The 17,801-nt window shown below is 43.0% G+C and overlaps 1 protein-coding gene across 1 annotated transcript in view; it reads right to left on the bottom strand.

The window, feature by feature from the left end:
* The window catches only part of FNDC1 (fibronectin type III domain containing 1), a 61,536-nt gene that overhangs the window by 34,492 nt on the left and 9,243 nt on the right, over positions 1-17,801 (bottom strand). Inside the window, exons 2-6 of the mRNA XM_033054437.2 lie at positions 4,500-4,709; positions 4,019-4,117; positions 2,096-2,210; positions 821-1,008; positions 77-184 (exon numbers count right to left, since the gene is read on the bottom strand). Coding sequence (XP_032910328.1) covers positions 77-184; positions 821-1,008; positions 2,096-2,210; positions 4,019-4,117; positions 4,500-4,709 — 720 coding nt within the window. The remainder of the gene's footprint in view (positions 1-76; positions 185-820; positions 1,009-2,095; positions 2,211-4,018; positions 4,118-4,499; positions 4,710-17,801) is intronic.

Raw genomic sequence — 17,801 nt, 5'->3', positions numbered from 1 at the left:
CTTACTGCAGAACAGCAGTCTGTCTTTGAGAACACCAGCTCCTTGAGGGAGTTAGAAACCAACAGTGAAGACTCACCTTTGACTTTTCCTTCACTCTCTGGAAGAGCATCCCAGGATGCTGCTACAGAGGTTGGTTTCCCCTTTAATGGCCAAACATCCAAATTTTCGGGTGCACTGGAAGGAGCTGGGAAACAGCCATACACAGAAGAGGCAAGTAAGAATCAACACAGCATACACCTTTTGCTCCATAGCAGAGATTCCTATATAGCTACTTCAAAGATAAATGTGGAGGGTACACATGGCTCAGGTCCATGCTTGTCTCTGTCACATCTCTCTCTCACACTGCCATAGTGAAATTTTATTCCATATTTTTAGGAACAGGAGGTCTGCACAAGACTGCTATTGTGGCTTAGCTGGAATGACATGGTAATTTGGTTGTGTACCACTTCAAAGGGGCCTGACAGCTTCTCCATGGTGGAGGGAGGATTTAAATTTGCTGTCTACAGAGAGGAATGGAAGCCAGGTTGCTCTTCTCAAATGAAGGGGCACATCTAGCTGCAGGGGTCCAAGGTGCTGACCTGTCCACAAAAATACCTAAGCCGCTTTCCCTTGCTCTCCTTGACCCACAAGAGCAGCTGGGTGTGCTCCCCTGGTGTGCTCCACATCCACAGGGACACAGGCAGCAGCACTTTCCCAAACTCTCAACCCTCTGCTGCCCCAAACAACCACTTGGCTCATTGTGGCTTCCCCTCAAGTCAGCCCTATTCCACAGCTCAAACCCTGGGACTTGTGTTACCCCAAGGACCCTTTGAATGCATACCTGCCTCTGGGGTCCGCTGGTAAACAGACACGCTCCACTTGCCTTCCTTTTCTCCCTCCAGGATTTGGATGGCAAACTCATACATAGTGTCTGGCACTAGGTTCTCCACCAGTGCCCGCCGGTTGGACACCTGCTTGTAATCCCACCTTGCCGATTCCCCCTTTTCCCGATAGCGAACATTGTACTGCCTGCCATCAGAAACACAGCAAAATAAAAGCTTGCATATGGAAGCCTGGCATTAGCAGAACCAGAGTGGGACAGGGATGATTTGCCCTCAAATAGCCTGCTGGGGCTTAGGGAGGAACCTACTGAAGTGCAAACAATAAAGAACCAGCAACAAAACCCAGCATACTCTGTCCTTCCTCTAGTGGAGTGTGGTTGTTTTCACCCCAAAGGATGGACCACTCTTTCAAGACTCTTACTCCAAACACCCTCTTCCCTGGGGAAAAGCTGCAGGATTTCCTGAACTGAGCCAGGCATCTTGGGAGGCTCCACACGACGATCTCACTGCCCTATGGCCATGAGCATGGCTGGATTGTTGGCAGGCCCTTGCAGCACCAGTGGATCTGTAACCACCTGTCTGCCTAGATCACTGCTTCCACCAAGAAACAGAGAACATCTAAAATTACTAGTTTTCCTGTTGTGACTCTCAGGGTATTTCAGCACCATTTGCACAGTTCTTTGGTGTTCCCAGACTGAGCAACACAATCGAGTGCTTTCAGATCTTTGGCAGTTTCCAGCCCATTTCCTTGTTTGTTTTGGTCTCCAACTGCTGCAGCATGCTGCCACAAGCCAAGTTCTCACTCACAGGAGCCCCAGCCTGCTCAGCCTCAGCTGCATGGGGCTTCTGGAGGGTCAGAGGATGTAGAGTACAATGATGAGTATCTTTCCCACTGCAGTGATTCTTCCTCCACCCACTTCATCTCAAAGCCGTAGCCTGTTTTGACAACTCAACTCAGCACCTCAGCTCTGTGGGCTGTGCCTTGTCCCCCACTCCCTCTTCCCCATGCATCTTTGGGGATTTGCTGACTGTGGTGATATACCAACACTGGAACAGCCAAATACCTGAGCTGGTGCTGGCAACATTTCAGAGAAGATATAAACCCCTGTAATACCACACTCACACAGATCTCTAAATGCTAACGAGCAGGGCGCTAGGAGGCAAGCTAAATTATTCTCATAACCAACAGCAATTAAACAAATGCAAAAGCATTCAGTAGATCATTGGCAGCGGTTCCCCTTCAGCACCCATTTAAAAAACCCAGGGCTAAGTACCTATTTGCTGCAACCTTCCGCCTTTCGTACAGTGGGTCTGTCCAAGTAACAAGCACAGATTGAGAGGACATAACTCGAACAGTTATGTCTTGTGCCACCTCCACCTCTTCCTCCTCTGAAATGGCAAAACAGAACAGCATATCACCAACAACACTGCAGTTCTCATAAAAATCTGCAAATTTCTATAACTGACACTATAATATTCACACAGCACAGCTGACTTAGAAATACAGGTGGGAGTGGAAAACTAATTACATTGATTACTGATGGTATTTCATGGAAAGATAATTGTGCCTGCAAGACCACAGTACTAGTATACATTCTACAGTACTTCAATATTCTATTAATCCTCAAACTTGTACCCACAGCAAATGTTTTATTAACATATTGATATTCACCATCTCTGGCAAATGCACTTCTAGAGGTACCTGGAGAGCAGAAATTTTGTCTTAAAGGAAAATCTGACTTTTTAAAATTCAATTTCATTTTGAAGGGCAATAAAATCTTCTTCAAAAATTTTTTCACAAGGGAGAATTAGTGTATATTTTATGGTTTTGAGTATTTCAAAAAGTTTGCTTGAATTCAGCTTTTATTTTGTCATAGTATACAAGAAAAAATGAAAAAAAATTGAAGTGGGCTTTTTTGACATATCAGAGTACCTTTTGCAAATAATTTACAAAATTTTAAAATTCATTGAAACTGATTTGATATTTTGAGGTTTTTAATTTTGATGAGGTTCTCTTTTCTATCGGTCCATCAGAGTTGTTTTAGTCTAGTCTATCTACTGGCCAATGAAAGATTTACTACTTTTCCTTACTAGTGTAATAGTAACTATTTCCAAGTCTCCCAAAGGCACAGAATGTACAAGGCACGACCTTCCAGACAGAGTTTTATAGACAAGTAACATTGGAAAAAATATCAATGTCTCAGGAAAGGAAAGGAGCCAGTAAACTCTGGAGGATGATCTCATTCTCTAGGGATCTTATTCATATATAACTACAATTCAGGGAGAGATTGCCCTTCTCTTCATCAAGTGGCACATTAGCCCACAACCCAGCACTGCCTGCAAAGATGGCAGGCAGTAGGGAGGCACATTTCCCCTCTTCCTAACAGGTTTTTAACACAGAGGACTTTCAGACAGTTCTAGGTTGTCCAAGCCAAACAGCTACTATACAAAAATGGCCAAGAGGATCCATCTACTATCCACAAGTATCTTAGGGGGCTTATTTAGAAAGTTTTGCAATGGGAGTACCTGAAGAAAGTGAGCTTGAGAAATGGGTGAGCATCACCTCTCCAGAAAAAGTGTGAGATGGGATTTCAGTACAGTCCAACCACAATTCTCAGTTCTGGCATAAGTATTCATCACCATCAAAATCTCCTGAACACTTTGCCATTCCCATGCCATTCACATCACAGTGTGAGGGGGTAAAAAAGCACACTGGCATGGAGATGACAGAATGTCACTCATCCTTTTTAACCATGGCAGCAGCATGTAATAACTTCTTTCCAAAAGAAAGTGAAAACTTCTGCTGACCAGGTTGACACTTCTGGTAATCAACCCTTCAGAAAAGGTGTTATAGATCTCAGAAAAAGAAGGCATATAATTTTGGGGGTCCTGATTTGATTTAATCAAGTCTTCTCATGCAGTTACTGCAATGCATAACATCTGTCAGTAGATAGAAAGGAGGAGATTAAAGAAAAAAAAAAAGAAAACAAGCAGGACCTCAGAAACCAAATCAACCATGTTGTATTATTTTATGAATCCTGCTTGAATTAGAGAATTAGAGACATCCATCAAGCTCTTAACCAAACAGAGAAAAAGCTAGCTCCAGCACCAAAAGACTTCCAGTGTAAAAATCACCAAGCTATCTCTTTGCACCCAATTGGCTTCACTCATTGACAGTAGATGTGAAAGAAACATACCTGTGACTTTTCTTTTAGTTAAAGATGACCTATAGACAGGTTGGCTCCGTCCTGGAGAGCTCCTTGATGGCATTGAAACCACATGAACTGACTCAGATGCTGTGCATACAGGGAAAAAACAGAAGGTTTCCTGTAACCTTTTCCATTTAAAAGAAAGAATGGATTTCAGAGCAGTCCCACAGCATGCAAGCAGAATCTGAGCTATGGCTCTCCCCTCTACCATTTTCCTCTGCTGTTAAAATGACAAACTTGCACATGTTGTCTCTTTAACATAGCACTAAGTTCTCCTACAATTTCTACCCTATTCTCTACGTAATACCCTCCCTCTGCTAAGATACACAATTATAACAAGTATTTTCATTTCTAGGAAGTAGGGTTTTTGATAGCTAGGACAACATATGATCTATGCTCACCTAGCAGCCACAGGGGACTACAGAAGTGTGACCGCTAAACCAGGTGCTATCAGGGAAATTTGACTCACCTAGTTTTCTTGCTTCCTGGTTTTGTCGCTCTTGCGGCACCGGAGCATAGCTCATCCTTCGGTTGCTCTCTCCATATCCACGGGGATAACCTTGGGATCTGCTGTGTGGACCTCTGAAGCCTGCTCCATAAGATGGTTTCCACCGAAAAGGTAACTTGCCATCTGGAGACTGGGCTCGCACTCTCAGGGGTCTTCTTGGCATGTCTTTCTCTTCACAAAACAAGCAAACACACACACAAACCCCATGACAGTTACTAGGAACCATGACATGTACAGCAGTCCATGTCTGTTGCAAGCACATCTATCAAGATCAGAATAAAGGGCAAAATTTTACAGCTTTTTTATTTTTCCTGTAAAACTAAACTGAAGTAACAGTAAGCTTTCTAAGCAGGATGTACAATACTCAACAGTGTCTTTTCCCAGGCCCTTCAGACAGACTGGTGCAAGACCTTGCAAGTGAAAACATACTGTAATACAAGGACTCCTGCCAGAAACTGGGAATGTCTTGTAGCTTTCACACTTAAATATTTTATTTTTTCTTTTTTTAAACCCCCTTTCCCTAGTCCAGCCACACCAGTACATTATTTTTTTGGGAAGAGCTAATGTTCAGTGTAAAATGAAGCACAGAACAGTTTTACTATTAAAAGCAGTTCTTTTCTCCTAAACCCATCTCTAAAGGTTCTGCTCCCCAACAGACTCACATCTAAAATGTCTGTTCCTGCACATGCCTCACCTCCTGACTTCCCAAACTTCCATTATAAGATCCCTTGAGCACTGTAAAAGGTACCTCAGGCAAGTTGGGTATCTTTTAACATTTGCTGACAAGTTGGCAGTGTTCTTTTAAGAAGTGACACTGATGCAAGGCTTCACAGCTCTTTCAGTGAAAAAAATGTCCTAGTATCCAATCTTAACCTCCTCTTGGGTAACTTGAGACCATTTCCTCTTGCTCTATCACTTGCAACTTGGGAGAAGAGACTGACTCCCACCACGCTACAACCTCCTCTCAAGCAGTTGTACAGATTAACAAGGCCCCCCCCGAGATCTCTTCTCCTTTTCTCCAGGCTGAACAACTCCAGCTCCCACAATGCTCCTTTATGAGACCTGCTCCAGATCCTTCCAAGCCTTATTGCTCTTCTCTGGACTTCCTCCAGCACCTCACTGTCTTTCTTGTAGTGAGGGGCCCAAAACTGGACACAGAACTCAAAGCAGCTGGGTATCACCAGTCCAAGTATAGGGGCATGATCCCTTTCCCGATCCTGCTGGCCCCACTACTTCTCATACATTTTCCCCATGTCCAGCCCAACCCTTCCAAACAGTTACATGCAGCTGCTGCCCAGCTTTAGAGCCCTAAATGTGCCTTGCTCCCACCAAGAAGTGATTTTATTGCAGCCTCCCATTGAGGAGCAGCTGGCTGCTGAGAGATGTTTCCCTGTCCTCCTGTTTGTCAGACTGGGCCAGCCCCACTCCCCTGGGCTGTCCCTGGAGCCCACGTGCCATTGGTAGCCACCACATCCCCAGATCTCAACATTTCTCCTGAGCATCCCAGCCCTGGCTGAGGGCAGTAACATCTCTCCTCAACCAGCGCTCTCCCAGGTGCCTGCAGTTTCAAACTGTGCTGCTTTTCTCTCAGCAGCCCTGTGTGTTCTGGGAAGAGCGCTGCAGCCCAACAGCTCTGCTTCCCCAGTCAAAGCTGCAGTTTTCATCTGCAATTAAAATAGAGAGTTGCAAGGGATGAAGGATACAAAAGGAACCAGCCCGGCCAGAGAGCCATATGGAAAATATTCAGTCTAAAACAAATGTGGTTTTAGGCAAAGAGAATTGTATCTACCCTAAGGCTGAATGCAGGGGATCAGCTGAGATTTTAAAACCAGGGCTTTCCAAGGCTTCAATTACTTTCCTCATGGTAGCACCACACTCTACTACCCATTGTTCCCATTTCACTAGTTAGTTCCAGTTTCTATTTATCATTCCTCATCACAGTTTGACTGGCAGGAATCTGAAGACACCCAATACGGAGTTATTAGCAATGGTTAAAATGGCATTACTGATAACTGCTGATCCATCAAAAACAGTATTCTTGTGTGAAGTCTGTGTCAGGTTTTACTAGAAAGAGACTTGTCATTAAAAATGAAGAGCAGCAGCAGGAGCTTACCACAGCCCAGGAGCCATCAGTCTGGTCTGGGAAAAGGCTGAAGGTCCTTACCTCAGCCACACAGGGGGAAGATGAAGCTGGGTTCACATCTCCCCATAGAAGTACCTACCAAGTACAAAGGGCTGGCACTTCCCAATCAGAAGAGCATTTCACACTCCTTAAGTCCTCAACAGAATCACTGCCTTCTGCAGTCACAGCCCCTGCACCTCAGCATCCCCTTGCCCTGGTCTCCTGCTCTCAGAAAAAAAATCTGAATTTCCACAAGGAGGAAAACCTGGGACTATAGAGAGTGAGCAACAAGAAATATTCATTGTATCCTAAAGACCAGATTTTTGTCCTCTTGGCTGGGCTCATTCATGTTTAAAAAAATCCCTCAGAACCACCTCCAACAAAAATCACACCACAAATGAGAACTGTCCTAAACTAGCTACACTCACCAGAAAAGGGATGGGAGGAGGAAGTAATAAAACCATGCATCATTTATGTCATTCAACTCCCAATGTAGCCCCTTCCTGTTGGGATACTGAACTCCCCAGAGCAATAGTCTTAAACAGTCTTAAAAGAATTACTACCAAGTACTTGACTGAAATAAAGGTTGAGTCTTCTCCATCTGCCCATCATTTACCCCTGTAAACATCTCTCAGTATTTTTTTCTCTTTTGTTCCAAAACTGATTTAACAGCTTTCTGGACTTCCACTCTTGTCAAACTAAATCAACTGGTAATCATTTTCAGAACTCATTTAAAGAGCTACCTGCAATGACATAAAAATAAAATGTTCCTCTATGTTCTGGAAAATAAGAAAGAGTCGCTCCCTGTACTCGACTCAGTCCAGAAATCCAACATTACTTAGAACTGCAGGAATCTGTGTACAGTATCTTGGCCTCAAAAATTCAGGGCTGATTAAAGCCTTGGTGTTGACTTTTCACAGATGAAACATCCACTAGTATTGCCAAAATTTCTCAGCATGTCAGTACTTTAGGAAAGCATTTTACAAATTACATAAACCCAAAGCACAAGGTCTAAGCTGAGGGTAAAACATCCTCTGAACAACCACACAAGGAGGCAGCTTGCACTTGCCAAATCATACAGATTCTTTAGAGGGTCTCATCAATTATCTAGCAAAGGAAAACAGAAAATAGTTCCAGAAGAAAAGGGAAGTACTGACCCCTAGCAATCAATCTATAACTGCAAGGAAAAAAACATACCTAACAACTCAATTCTATTAAGATACAAGCACAAAAAGTAGTTGAAATTTGAGGTTGTAAAAAATCAGGCATTTGAATTTACCACCACAAGACTAGGTACAAATTTTTTCTTTTGCCTTCCATAGTCAAGAAAAACTTTTCTACACTTTATGCACCATAACTTCAGGACTGGAAAACTGGACTTATAAAATGTATTCTGCTGCAGCAATGACACATAACTTGGCACAGTTAGTAGTCAACATCCATATAGTTTATAAACAACTATAAATCTCTCTTTTCACTTCAGGAAGAAGTCTGGGGGACTGAGCACAGTGATCCAGCTATGGCCAAAGTAACAGCTTGGAGGCAGAAATTGTAGCTGCTAGGAGATAACAAAGTCATCAGAAAAGGCCAAAAATGGAAGCTGATGAAATCCTGCAATGGGCAACTTGACGAAACATCATCAGAATCTGCACTGCAACAACAAACTGGTGGGATTTTTGTGGGGTTTTTTAGGGGAAAGGTGGTGTTTCAGTTTTTATTATTATTATTTTTATTTATTTATATTTATTATTATTATTTTAAATTAAGTTCTAAGCAGCAAATGAGACTTACTGATTCTGGACCCTGTACTTGAGACTACTGCTGCTTTACCAGACAAAACAGCATGTAAGGTTAAAGAAAAAGTACTGAACTGCTCAGTTCATTCATCCTTCTCAAAAACTAGATTCCCATCATAAGAAGTCCTTAACTGCTCCCTAAGCTCAACCAATTGTCCTGTGATGTAAGAACCTTTCACCACTGACAATCTGTAATCCAATTTCAGAGTTGAGCAACTCAGTTTACAGACACTCTGCACTTTTCTACTCAAAACCACCACCAGGACTAGAAAAGTACCTCAGCCAGATGCAGTTCCTAGATCTCTGAGCTATTTCTTTGGGAAACAACACTCTGTATGTTATGCATTTCCATAAGCATCCAAGCCCTACTTCCATGAAGAGGTCAGCTGTACTTGTAGAAAAAAATGATAGTTAATGAACAGGAATAAAAAGAGACACTATATTTCAATTCTTTAGCAGGCAATTCTAAATTTAATTCCATTTGTGATGAAAGGCTCTGTGTAAAACATTCGTACTCATAAAACCTATTGTATTGGCCACTCCTAAATGCAACTGCTTGAGGGGTGACACTCAAGTTCAGGACACACATGGCAAACACATCCTAAGGCAACTCTAAAGATACCCTTTTTGGGCAACTTGTGAAACCAAGACAGGATTCTGCTCAGGGGTGCAGAAAGACTGAGGAATGCCAGCCCTGCAGAAAGCACCAGGAAAGTCAGAGAGTAAAGCCCCAAACTCATGTGGCAGCATTCATCTACTGGCTGTACCACGGCCAGACCTGCACCAGGAAAAAAGTTTATTGTTTTCAAAAATACTTTGCAACATGATCGCTTCTTTCTTCTTCATGCCCCCAACAGGTGCTGTTTTCCACATGGTGCTTTACCATCTTCCATTAGGTAAATCACTTTGTATATTGGCTTTAAGTGTTGAGGCAATTCAGATACACCACCTTGTTTTTTCACCTGATTTGAAATAGATTATGACAAGAGTGTATTTGACAAGGTGAAAGCAGAGCTTTACCAGCAAAGCCAGGCGTTTAAGTTCTGTAGTCCTTTGTGCAACTTAAAGCTTTCAACCTTTTTTGATTATTCGTTAACAGGAAAAGAAAAACATCGTTTTACCATAACTGAAAAGCACAGGGGAAAGAAAACATCTCATATTTCTCATCTAGCAATCCACACAGGGGTGTGGCTGCTCTCCTCCTCACCTTCACATACTCTGACTGTTACCTGTCACTGTACAGCTATCCCCAAGCTACACCAGCAGGAAAGAAAAGAAGAAAGAGCACAAACACAGTATCACAGAAAGATAGTTGCTTCCCACCCAAAAAAAAATGTCCCGTGTGACTTTGGCTAAGTGTTTCTGGACTTTTTTAAAATTGATGGTTTGACCCAAGCTCAGTTAAGAAAATGTGAGCAATTCCACCAGCCTCAATGAGGGCTGGACTGGGGCCATCCCAAGAAGAGTTTATTCTGCAAAGATATTTCCTGCAGTGGGTGAGCCAGCTCAAACAGTGCTGATGTGGCCCTCCAAAATGTGATGTGCTGACTGCTCTAAATGTACAAGACTCTGGGCTCAGTGATTTCCCTCAAACCTGCCCTGGCACAGAGCAGAACACGAGCTCTAGTGGGGACCTTCAGAGCACTGCAGCAGTTAACACGTGTAAGAGCCTAAGTATACGACCAGAGAAAGTAGGACTGAAATGGAAAAACAAATCCACCCTGAGGCTCACTGGCTCAGTAGGTCCCCTAACATTTTAAAATGCACTGTTAAACTTTTCCCTGATTGACTGGGCTGATCAACTCTTGTAATGCCACTAATTTATATACTCAACATCAGATCTCCTCCTGGAAATAAGTTAATCAGTTAAAGCAGTAGAGGCAAGCGACACAAAAACCCTTTGTTTCTTGCAGAAAAAAATAAAAAATCATTTAGCACATTTCCACACACTTCTGCTTGGCACAGAAAGCAGGGACTGGAACGCTTTAGCTCCTGCAAAGCACAATGGAATCTGTGCCATAATTCATTGGGCTCCGGTCAGGAGTTTTGGGCAGAGGATCAGTATCCAAGGGTAATGTCTGATTTAAGGACAGCGATTCATTATACATCTGTAGAGGAGTTACCTGGCAGCCAGACGACATTCTTTAAATTGACAGTGTCAACAGAAGTTTCCAGTGCTCCCTTTGAAGAGCCCTCTGAATGCTAAGCACAGTGGAGCAGGGCATTTTTCAAACTCAGGAATGTAATTCTACATGATTAACACGTGTATTACGACTTAGGAAAAACCAACAGTGAATTACCGAAGGCTTCACGCTCTCCCATTGACATCAAAGCACAGCCTTGCTTCTGCATCAGTGACCTTTGAAGGGAGCCCACTGAGGCTGGGCTATGTCTGTCTCTCACACCCACTGGCTTTGGATGCCTCACTTCTGGGCTTCTCCAGTGATCAAACCACTGTGCAAAGGCCCCCAGGAACCTCACAAAGGCTGTCAGAGCACACTGCAGCCATGGTTCTGGTCTGCAAGTGCCCATCCACGGTGTTGTCCAACACCTGCCTGTTCACTGAGTTGGAGGAAAGGCAGTACTGGAGTGACAACAGCTTTGGGGGCTCCTTGTGGGGACAGAGCAGGTGAAAACAGCTGGCAAAGGTATTGGGTTGCCCTCACCATTACTGGCTTCACCCACAGGCTGGGCTGGGAGACTCCTTTCCATTAACTTATTGGGCTGTAACTGTCTGTTCTCCCTGAAGACAGCACCTTTGGTATCTTGCCCTAATCATGATGTTGCTCGTCTGCATCTGCTAGTGTATTTATACAGCCAAAACCTTTAAACTGCAAGACATCCTCAGTGCCCATGCTGCTCACCAAGCAGGTATGGGCACTACATAGAACTCCAGCATCAAAACACATGAAGTGTACAGTCACTGCAAGCACATGCGAGGTATGGAGAACAGGTATATGGTTGTGCACATTCCTTGGCAGCACATCCTCCTTTTGTCAGTGACCATAAGGATAGAGCTGCCTTCTGACCCTGCTGCCTTGTGGGTGTGACTGGTTGGCTTGAACAGGCATTGCAGGTGATGGAAAAGCACCATTTCTATCAGTGCAACCATCCATAGCATATTCCTGGGCAAGGGTTTGTCAGTCAAGACTTCCAGAGAAAACTAACAATATACCACATAGAGAAATGCAGGCATGGATTAAGGCCCATCTGTGGTTCCCTCTAAAATGATAACTACAAAGGCTCGGATATGTGTCCAGTCAGCAGGACAAAGGGGTAAAATCATGACACTTGGCAAGGGAGAAGTGAGGCCCAGTAAGCTGTGCTTTGCTGCATGCATTAACCATGCAACAAAAGTTTATGGAAGCAGTTCCTCCAACTGGGTCCAGAGCTGCAACAGCAAAAGCCATCCATTCTGAGCCATACAGCTCCCAGAACACCACTGTTACAATTTTAAAACTAGCATTTTCCATCTTTCGCTTTCCACATCCTTCTCAAGAGATGCTGTGGACAGCTATGCCTTAAAAACAGCCCCCTTGCTTTATTTTACATAGCTGTGCCACTACAGCATACATTTATCACTTAAAATTGTCGCTTGGAAACTGACATTAGTCTCATGAGCACTTAAAAATATCCCTCACCACATTCATTTGAGTTCTTTGATTCAAGACTGCAATCAAAGATCTTCACTGCTCTCACACCTTAAACCTTCAAGGTTCCCAGCTGAAGCCTTGGTAGCACACTTTGTCTCCAACTTATTTTGAAACCTACTCCTGCTCCAGAGGTAGAGGCATCAATTCATTGCTCCTTTAGGTCCAATGAGAGGACAGAAACCCCTGACAGTCCAGAGGAACTGAGCAGGTGGGTTTTCAAGCTCTGCTGGCTGCACAGCTCTGGTCTTGGGGCTCCTTGTTGCCAGCCACACTAATGTGTATGGCCTGGACTCCAAAACATATGGTTTACATCAGGCCACTGTTTCAGTTCCTGGAGAAATACAGCCCACTGCTCAACTCAGCAGCCACTTCTGGGGGAGCAAAACATGAGACCTTTTCCAGCAGCAGGCCTCCTGAAAGCTTCCAACATCAGGCAGTGAGATGGATATGGATGGATATAGCATACTCTGTAAATCGGGCAGAGTTTGTAGGGGTGTGACCCTTCTAAAATAAAATCCCCAATCACTAATAGAAAAGGGAGCAGCATGTATGAAGAATGTGCTTCGTATGTCATAAAAACTTTAATTATTCCCAATTCCCTAATAAGTAAAACACGGAAAAAGTTGAACATTTGGCAGACCCATTTCGGAAGTATTTTTAAAACCAGCTACTCCAAAACCAGCACTGAAAGGTGGCTTTTAAACCTGCCACTCAAAGTATCCCTTTGTCCAGATAGATTTCCTCCACCTGGGTGTCTAATACTAACTCACATTGATACTGGTCTATTCTTCTTTGGGATTCTCATCAATGCATCTTTCAAGGTCCTGATAATATTAGCTTGCTTACATTTGAAGTCTTGGAAGTTCTTCATTTGGTGAAAAATAATTTTGTTTCTGGTGGATTGTTGTCTTTTACATGGCTTAACCATACCTGACAGAGATATTGCCAAAATGACTGACAACATAAGGATTTCTCTTCCTATGCAGGACAGAGTCATAATTCTGATACCAGCTGTTCCTTGAGAGTCCAGATGATTCGGTGGTATCATCAGCAGAATTAGGCTTACAGCCTTTTAAGTTTTTGATAACGAATAAAAATCAGATCTATAATATTTGACTAAGTTACAAATGTTAATACAGGTATTCTCTCAATCTTTGTTTACCGACTTCAAGTCTAACCTTTTCTAAACTTAAAAATGAAAGACTGTAAGGAGGGACTGTGTGCCTGTTTGACCCAAAGGTTCTGGCTTCAGTGGAAATCTGCACTTTATCAAGCCTGTCACTGGAAACTTGATTTGCAAGAAGGGGGACTCACTGATTTTTCAGAAAAACAAGTTTATAGCAAAGCTTGCCTATTTCTTTAACATCAACATGGAGGAATAGCTTGAGGTGTCAATGGATCTGATAAAGCCATGTGTCCCAAATGATTCCATATACACCCCTTCAACTCCTCATCTCCAGGATAAAAAGAATATTAGTGCTTCTCCACTGAAGTGCACCTGAGGTTTCCCAGTGCTGACACCACACTGCCTCACAAGACTCCTGGCTGTCTCAGCTGGCAGCTCCTGTGACACTCAGATTCCTCCTAGTGTGCAAGAAACTCACATTTCACTGGACATTCAATTGCAGAATTAGGACAAATATCAACTGACAACACCTTAAGCCCTGTTTCTGAGATAAATCAGAGCCTGAGACTGCTTTAAATGGTTCCGTGTGAATTTAATCTGACTGCAATCACAAACATGACAAAAGCACAGGATAAAGTTAGAACCGAGCTTGTTTTCCTCTAGATACTCCTTGTACAGGCTGTCCTCTAGTCCTACTATGGCATTCAGCGACCTGAAGGAAACCCACCAGGGAAAATCAGAACATGAACCCACCACACCAACACAATGCCATGGCAAGACATTGTCAGGAATGAAACACCCCCCTTCAAAGTCTGTGTCTTTCCACACCGTGTTCATGACATGTTTTCACGTACACTTTGTTCTTGTTTTCATATTCATATTCTTCATTTACTACAAACTGTGGTAACGTCTTTGTTTCTAACAGTCTAAGATGAAGCACACACTACATCAAAACCAGGTCAGGAAAGTTAAGAGCAAATATAACATTGCCACAAAGCTAACAGACCTACAATTTTGGTTTGTTTCCTCTTTAAAATTAGGGACACCTGACTCATACTACTTTTTGCAGTGTATTTTTGTTGTCAAAGAAGGTATTGAAAAACACACTGTCAATTTAAGAGAAGTGGACAGCACAGAAGAGAAACCCACAACATGGTCCTGAATACTTGGAAGCCATATCTTCCCTAGAACATCTCTGACTTCCACCTGCACACGTGGACCATCCTCACACTCTCCTCACAATCTCCTCTACAAAGGCTGGGGCCTTTAAGAGGATTGTCCCTGGAAACACGGCTTAATTAATGTGAAGCTTTAAGCACAGCTCATGTTGCTCTCTCTGACTGCCAGAGAAGGTAAGAGAAGTGATCCCTGAGAGATTCCAGAGGCAGCAGGATCCCCCTGAACAACTCCATGGCTCCTGAGGGCAGACCCAAGGGCACTCACCATGCATCTGTCACTGGTGCCAGGGGCAAACTCATGGGTTTCAAGTTTTCTCCATGCAAGCTCTGGGAGAGCAGGACTCCCCTTTGCTTGCCACTCTCCCAGTCTACTGCTTGTCCCTCAAACATTTCAAAGGCTGTCAGAGGCGAGGGGATACTCCAAGTGCCACTTGGAACACCGCCAGAACCCATGCACAACCCATGATGAGCAGCAACACTCTTATTCTCCTTTAACAACCAGGCTATTTTGTCCATGACAACAGTATAAGGTGGCATGAAGACAACAGAAGGCTTGCACCAGAATGGATATTATCCCTCCTGTGAAGTATACTGACTCCCACACTGAGAGCTGCCACCTCTGAGACACAATCTCTACATGTGTTTGTATGACAAAGAATTGACTGCTGGTACAAATGCACATGGTAAAACCCCCCATGGCAGTAGGAAGAAGTAACATCAGCTGCTAGCACTGCTCCATATAACTAAAGTTTACACTAGTTTCATGAAAAACTGGAATAAGACAGAATATTTTCTCAGACTGACTTAGTCTCAGTGGCTTTCCTACATTCTGTGAAGCTGTCACTGAGGAAATGTTTAATTTCCACATGAGGAAATATACGCAGAGCTTTCTTTAAGTTGAAGGTGAAACTCCAACTACAGCTGATGCCCACAGGTATCTAGGTATGGCTAGATGGGAAGGATAACAGGATTACAAGCCCAAAAAACCCTTCCCTCCAGCACTGACACCAGCATGGATCTTGGATGATGCTGCTCTGCCCAGACTGGACATGGGTCCTGGGCGAGTTACTGCACTGCAGGTTACTCACATTTACTGTCAACCCCATGCAGGCTTGCAGATGAGACAGTTTATTTCCCTCTAGCTGGACCTCAAAGGATGCCCACAGGTGAGGCAGTAAAAAAAGAGAGAGTATTGTTTCTAGGCTGTCAAGCATCCCCTCCACCACTGCTCCCTCCCTCTGCCCACGGCCTGAGGTAGCTTTGAAGTGGGTTGGCAGGAGACACAAGTTAGAGCCAGAGCCTTGTGCCTCTGTGAGCCAACCTCTGTCCTGCTCCCCACAGCTGTGGCCATAGATTTCCAGTAAGGAAAACACACCTATTAAAATTGCACTGCTCATTAGGAGGCTAACTAAACCATGGCAGCATCTTTATGCTGTGCACCTGCATCATTTCTTATGAACCTAATTCTTCACTCCATTGCTCTCCTTTCACATCCATGCAATCTCATTAAAACCAGTGGCATGTTACAGAAACACTCAAGTTAAGAATGAGGCCCTGCTCGTTCAAAGCCTGAAGAAAACATTGTATGTAATTATCCCGATGGAAGATACGGACTAGGCTTACAAGAAGTCACAGCAAGAAGCACAGTTCTCTTTCTGCACCAGCTTTCACTCCTACCTCATCAGGCAGTGGTTACCAACATCCATAAAGCACAAAGCTTCACGTGCTTTGTTTACATTATTCACTTTATTTGAGAATTGTATTTTTAATTAAATACTTCTATCACAACACCCAATTTCTTTCCAAATTTCTCTCAGCTGTTGGTTGCTGGGATGTTTCATGGCCTGTGCTCAAAGTGGCAGACAAATGGTAGCCTATAGCTTACCCTGTATTGGTTTGTGACAGGCTGTGGGAGGAAAGTGGCAACTCTCAGTTACCTTCACATCCCCTGAAAAACCTGTTAATCTTGGCCACTTTAAGACTCAGCAAATGGATTACATCAGTCATTTGCGGACATAGCAACAAGTGTTAACCAAGCCATAACCAGCAACAAAACCCTCATGGCTTCAACTGTTATTCAGAAATCTAGGATTTTGAAAATTTCATTAAAAAAGAAATAAATAAAATAAAAGGGAAAAATATGATCAGAAATATATTTCTGAAATGAAGATTGGGTTTGAATCCAAAGCATTGGCTATCAGGATGCTGTGGCTCTGCTTTTAGTTCAATCCTTTATGCATATCACAGACTTCACCAAATCGTCCTCAAGAATCCTACTTACATTTGGGGCGGTTGGTTTACACCTCTCTCCAAAACCATCTCAATATAGAAAAATTTGCTGCCTTACCCAGTGAAATAGCACAGATTTTTTAATCTTCTGGAGATTCATATGTTTATGTAAAGTCTTTCCATTCCATCTCTAGCTGAAGTGCATGTTCAACTTTCCATTCGAAACTGCCAAAAATGCCTCAGACTCACAAAGTCAGAGAGTAGGAATTCAAGCTTCATCGTGGATTGAAGGAAAATAAAGTTTAAACTCTCCGTTTTTATTTCATATTTCAAAGCCTTTTATAAATCAGAAAAGTTTGTTTCCCAAGGTGCAGCTTTGCTAAGAACAAAACTCAGGCTCAACATTAGTCTCTGCTCTTTCATTAGCAGCTCTCAGAGATTGTTTCTTTACAGAGACTGGAAAATATTAATCTTAAAATAATATAGCCTTTTCTGCTTCCTCTTAATGGAAAATGCAAATAAAAACCTCTAAAATATTATTTATATATCTGTAATATGAAATGGTCACGATTCCTTTCTTGCTGTAATACCCGCTCTGATTTGTCTAACTAACTTTATTCCACATTATTTATTGCAAAAGTTCTCTCAAAAAGTACACATACAGCTTTGCACCCTGAAAGGGAAGCTGGTGGCACACCCTCCAAGGTTCCCATAGTGCAAAACTCATAGATCCTAGATAAAGTGCATGCCAGGGAAATGGACAGAGTACTATGACCACTATTCTTAAGAGCTCTGTATTAGGTTGGGCTCAGATAGGCACAGATCTTCATTACTGGTAAATTACTTTATTACTTCATTTCTTTTCCAAAGAGCAACTTTCTGCAGTCATATTCAAAACAATGTCTTCATGCAAATCCCTGGGCTGTTTCACACGTTAAAAACAGTTCTATCATATCTGAGCAGACACAACTGAGACACCTGACAGCAGCCTCTTGGATTTGCCCCATCATGATTTGTCAAGTACTGGGACAGTTGGCAAAGATTTTACCCAATTAATAACCTTGAAAAGCATCTGAAGATATGAAAAAGATGCAGCCACAGCTCTGCAGGTTTGTAAAAGAGAATTTATGCCATCTTCCTTGGGTTAGCCCAGGGATAT

Source organism: Catharus ustulatus, chromosome 3 (genome assembly GCF_009819885.2).
Source record: "Catharus ustulatus isolate bCatUst1 chromosome 3, bCatUst1.pri.v2, whole genome shotgun sequence".
Lineage (NCBI taxonomy): Eukaryota > Metazoa > Chordata > Aves > Passeriformes > Turdidae > Catharus > Catharus ustulatus.
This window is presented reverse-complemented; position numbering and strand designations above follow the sequence as displayed.